Source organism: Montipora foliosa, chromosome 6 (genome assembly GCF_036669935.1).
Source record: "Montipora foliosa isolate CH-2021 chromosome 6, ASM3666993v2, whole genome shotgun sequence".
In the NCBI taxonomy this organism is placed as follows: Eukaryota; Metazoa; Cnidaria; class Anthozoa; order Scleractinia; family Acroporidae; genus Montipora; species Montipora foliosa.
Window position 1 is genome coordinate 39,413,295 of NC_090874.1, and position 5,000 is coordinate 39,418,294.

General features: G+C 39.9%; 1 protein-coding gene across 1 annotated transcript in view; it reads right to left on the reverse strand.

Moving 5' to 3' along the window:
- LOC138007311 (coiled-coil domain-containing protein 149-B-like) overlaps positions 1-5,000 on the reverse strand; it is a 21,189-nt gene that overhangs the window by 2,204 nt on the left and 13,985 nt on the right. Inside the window, exons 7-10 of the mRNA XM_068854127.1 lie at positions 4,620-4,729; positions 3,295-3,367; positions 2,468-2,543; positions 1,631-1,784 (exon numbers count right to left, since the gene is read on the reverse strand). Coding sequence (XP_068710228.1) covers positions 1,631-1,784; positions 2,468-2,543; positions 3,295-3,367; positions 4,620-4,729 — 413 coding nt within the window. The remainder of the gene's footprint in view (positions 1-1,630; positions 1,785-2,467; positions 2,544-3,294; positions 3,368-4,619; positions 4,730-5,000) is intronic.

The window sequence follows — 5,000 nt, forward strand, 5'->3', positions numbered from 1 at the left end:
GCCATGGTGGAGTATCTGCTACCCTCTTCCTCTCCTCACAGGGAGGGGCCCTCACTTTCATTCTTTAGTCATGTGATACGAGACTCGCTTTTCATCTTCACAAGCTGAACCAGCAGTTCGCGACCTAAAAATGTGAACTCGCGCCGAAGCCTAGTTGCAGTAAACAATTATCTTTTGAGAGAACGCTGGACGTGTTGGTAATCTCATATCCAACAAGCACAAAAGTTACAATTGCTTCAACTACTTTTTTTTTTTATAAATTGTGGTCGTTTGGATACTTGGCGCACAATCTTTGGCTTGGCATCAGCCAGCGCGACCATACGGTAGATGAGCTCATAACCCAGATTCAATGAGCCAACCAGAGGCCGGTTGCTAGAAGCCTGGTTAGCGCTAACCGTAGGTTGAGGCATCAAAACATACATGTTTCCATAGTATTTCACGCTGGTTAGTGCTAACCATGCTTCGGGCAACCCGGTCCTAGGGCCCGTTTCTCGAAAGTCCCGAAAACGTTTCGGGCCCGAAAAGCGATTTGTGAAACTGCTAACCGCTTGTTTTGGAAAGCCAATCTTTTAACATGTTTCAAGGTAACAAAAACAAAAAAAAAATGTGGAATTTGACGACTTTAAATCTCGTCCGTTCTTGAAATACAGGGAGAAAAATGGCCCGTATAGTTTCGAGACTTTCGAGAAACGGGCCCGAGAACGCTAGAAATGCAATACCCGAAAAAGCCTGGTGTATCCATCTTTCCCCTCCACCCCGTAGAAGACGAAATGCACGAGCTCACAATTTAGTTGCAGTAAGTTTAATTTCTGTCGCCAGGGTGTACGTAAGTATTTTTCACCTACGATCAGTAAGTGTGAACAATTTGAGATAAGCTCGAATAGAGAGCGTTTCTTGGGTAGCGCCCGCCTGTTAACTACATCACACTCTTTCTAATTGGTAAATGGTTGTTTCGCAAAGGGAAGTCGAAGAACGTCTTGGCTGATTCGCAAACGCTGAGAAGTCAGTTTATAGACATTAGTTTAGGGTAAGAGTTGGAAACAGTTACCCTTGTTCAAAGGCCGGCCGATAACTTTATCCACTGGATAAGTCACTATCCAGAGTATAAAGCATTCTTCACATTACACGTTGGCCAAGATTTTTAAACACCTTTAAACATTGTAGTTGTGCGGAGAATTTACAGTTACAAGGGCAAAATACTGAAATCTTAGCAAACTGAAACTGACGGATAGTGACTTATCCACACGATAAAGTTATCCGGCCTTTGGCGAACAACTGGGAATAAGACCGCAACACTGTGCTCCACGTTGTCTTCATATAATTAAACAAAAACATCAGGTTTCAGTTGTTCAAAGGCTCGTTAACTTTATCGAATGGGTAAGTCACTATCCAGAGTATAAAATAAACTTGAGGTTAAACGATGGCCAACGTTTTCGCACACACCTTTATTTTGATGTGCTTAAGAGTGTGCATATGTTCGCGGTGCTGTAAGTAAAAACTGAAACTTTTGCACAGAATCATACTCGCACACGGCGATTTCCTCTTTTCTTCGAACGCCTGTCAAGCAAAGGTTATCAAGTTTAATAAAACGAGTCTCCTAAAGCTAACGGTTTGAACACTTGATTCTCACTTGTTAGCACTTCTAAGGTGCTGCAGAGCGACGTCTTTTTCAGACAATGTTTCCGATAGCGAATTCGCCAAAAACTGTAAATCAGCAACGGTGGAAGGAACCGGGGAACTGGAACTAAGGTGTCCGATGAGATCTGAGATAAGTGACGGCATAGCTAGAGGAAAGGAAAAAAATTACTTAGTGACCACTACACTACTGACAGTAACATGTTATTGTTTTCGTCGCAGTTTAGGATTTAGATATATGTCCGATTTGCGATTATTTTTGTAATTTTTTGAAAAAAGGCCGTTGAGTAAAGGAACGAGAGTCATACCCACCAAAACAATTTTATGCCAGCTGAAAGTATGGAAAAAAAAAGGATTTTCTGCTGACTTGATTTGGTTTTACCTCACAACTTGTTTGCCTATTTCGTTGGAACAAACTTTATGGTAAGAGTCAAGCTGTGGACGACTGTCAATTCTGGGAAACCCTTTCAGTCTGAAACCTGTCGCGTTCTCAGTGGTCAATAGGGTCAAAGGCGTTCTTACACTGGTTATTGCCTCAAAACATGGGCAAGATTTTAAATTGCGTAAAGCTTGGAAAATTAGTTGCAGCATCTCAAGAAGCGTGGTGAAAAATAGAATCGACTTCCACTCTTCCCAACGATCGCGACTCTGACCACGCCTGAACGCGTGTTTTGGTATGACTACCTGGCTTTGATATTGCGCATGCCCATAAATGCAGTCCCCGAAAAGCGCCTACAGGAGCGGAGATTCACAAAGTCAAGGAATATGGGCCTCCCGAGAAATGATTTCGAATCTTTTACTCACTCACTCACTCACTCACTCACTCACTCACCGTGCTTAGGAGTGTTGGTATAAGATGCTGGGAATTGTGCTTTAAGTATCTTGTTCTTGCGCTTTTCAAAAGTGTTCTGAAAGTGACAACAAATTCACTTAGAAAGAAGACAAAAAAACTAGAGAACTTCATTTGGCTTGTTCCAAACAAGGTCACTATTACTAGTGATCTCTGAAATAATTGACTTTTAGACTTGAATCATTTATGGATTACTGGCCAAGTGTAAGGATCTGAGAAACGAATACTTGACTGGCCAAGTTCCTTTTGCGTTCTTATGAATCACAAATGTACTGGGCTTGTCAAAACCTAGCCCTTAGTTATCTTGGAAACACCGCATTGCAATACTAGCTTTTTGTACTACGATCACGCATGTAGTTTTTCATATGCCACTTAAGAGGACACCTGCCTGCATAATGCTGGAAACAGCTGGTATTCAATACCAGAAGCCATGCAATCCCTATTGATCACTCCTGCAGGTACATGTACCATTTTTGAGAAAATGATACCCTCTGCACTTTTACAAAAGAGGATACCAAGAGCGACCATTCTTAAATAATTCACACTTCTATGTGTGCTTACACTATCCAATCAGATGGCAAGAAAATCCGTGTTCAACTTTTGATTCGATAGTTGACACAAAAGAATTTAAAGAAATTAAAAATGGCCACACCAGACACCATATAAAGAGATGCATTCATCAAAGACAATTTGAGGATAAACAATGTTAACAATCCAAGTGCTACTCATCTTGTGATTGCTACAGTGTAGTTCAGATACTCCACCATTGACGCACATGTACAAGTACAAAGCTAAGCTGTTATTCTAACCTTGTACCGAGCCAAAGCAGAAACTGCCATACTTTTCTCTTCTTTTAATTGCTTTATTTGCTCTTTTAAATACCTTAAAATCAGGAAAAGAAAATATTAATGTTTAAGAAAAAAAAATTATTTCCACTTAAAGGGCCTTATTTACATGGCGCCCATTTTGAGTCCTGAGGGACTGAAACCTTTTGTTTTGAACCCCTTGAACTCGCTTCCAAACGCATCATTAGAGGCTCGGGGTACAAACTGATATTGTCTTTGACCAGCATGGCCGCCGGGTGACAAAGGTCCATTACTCCATTTTTTTTCTCCACAGAAATTCCTTTTCAATCAAGTGACAAAAATTACTTTATTATATGGAGGAGAGTGTTTTACTGGGAACTAAACCACTCGTAGATTCCATACGCCACTTCATCCGGGACCCGAGTGGCGTATTTTCCGTATGTCACCTTTGTGAGTGTCGTATCGTTCAATGACGTCACGATTCCCGCCTTTTTTTATAAAGCCCAGCCGTATTTTTAAAATTGACTACTTTGAAACAATAAAATCGGAAATATTCAATATTTAATCTCCATATAATAAAAAGAACATTACACGTCGGCTCGAAGATATGAATTTTATGTTCTCGTGGCAAGAACAATATCTCAATCGTTCGCTTCGCTCACTCGAACATAAAATTCATATCTTCACGCCACCGTGTAATATCCTCTATGTACTTGTGTTCCCTGGATTTAATGCTTCCCCGACAAAGATCCTTGGTACATGTACATGATGGGATTCCACTCACAACAATAATAAGAACAACATAATTTTATGGTGTTTATAATAATAAGAATTATATAATAACCCAAGTTATTCACGGATTTTGATTGGTTCTTGCCTATGATCTATTAGAGGTCAGACGCACGATTGACGTCACCATCAGCTTTTATGCGAATAAAGTTTAATTCTTTATTACATAAAACAAATAGATTCCATGTTGCCGTGGGTCTGTTCAGTAATAGATCACAGAAGACGTCAAAATGTGGTAAGAACATCAGTGACACACTCGGCTATCGCCTCGTGTGCGACTTTTTTGTTCTTACCACATTTTGACGTCATCTGTGATCTATTACTGAACAGACGCACGGCAACATGGAATCTATTTGTTAAATAGTGCAACTCCACTTTGCAAAACCTGCTGAAAATGCAGGCTCTGAAAAGGTTTTGGCCAGAAGTACAGTACAAGTACAGCAGTGTAGTTACTGCCAAAATAGAAAGAACAGAGGAAGGCTCAATGGAATCAATGTGAAAGACAAGTGACAGGTGTAGGCAATGTATCATGAACTGACCTATTCTCCATCAAAATAGAATCTATGTCAACCAATCGTCTGTCATCAGCTCCAAGAATGAAATTCAACTGTGTGTTGAGTCTTTCTGACTTGTCCTTGTAATGATCCCTCTAAAATGAAACAAGAACCTATAGGTGTTTGCTGCAATGTTCATTGGCATCTTGATTGTAAAAGTATTACTGAAAAATAAAATGACTTGTAGTCAATTAAGGGGAAAGTACGGTCTTGAAAAAGCTTCTTTGAATCAAAAGTTCTTTACTTGTATTGTCATACTTGACCACTCATTTGGACTAAATGTGTTTAAATAGCCAACAATAACGCTTCAAAAATAGGCAAATTTAAATTGAAATCCGCCATCTTTGTTTTCGTGTATGCAAACGA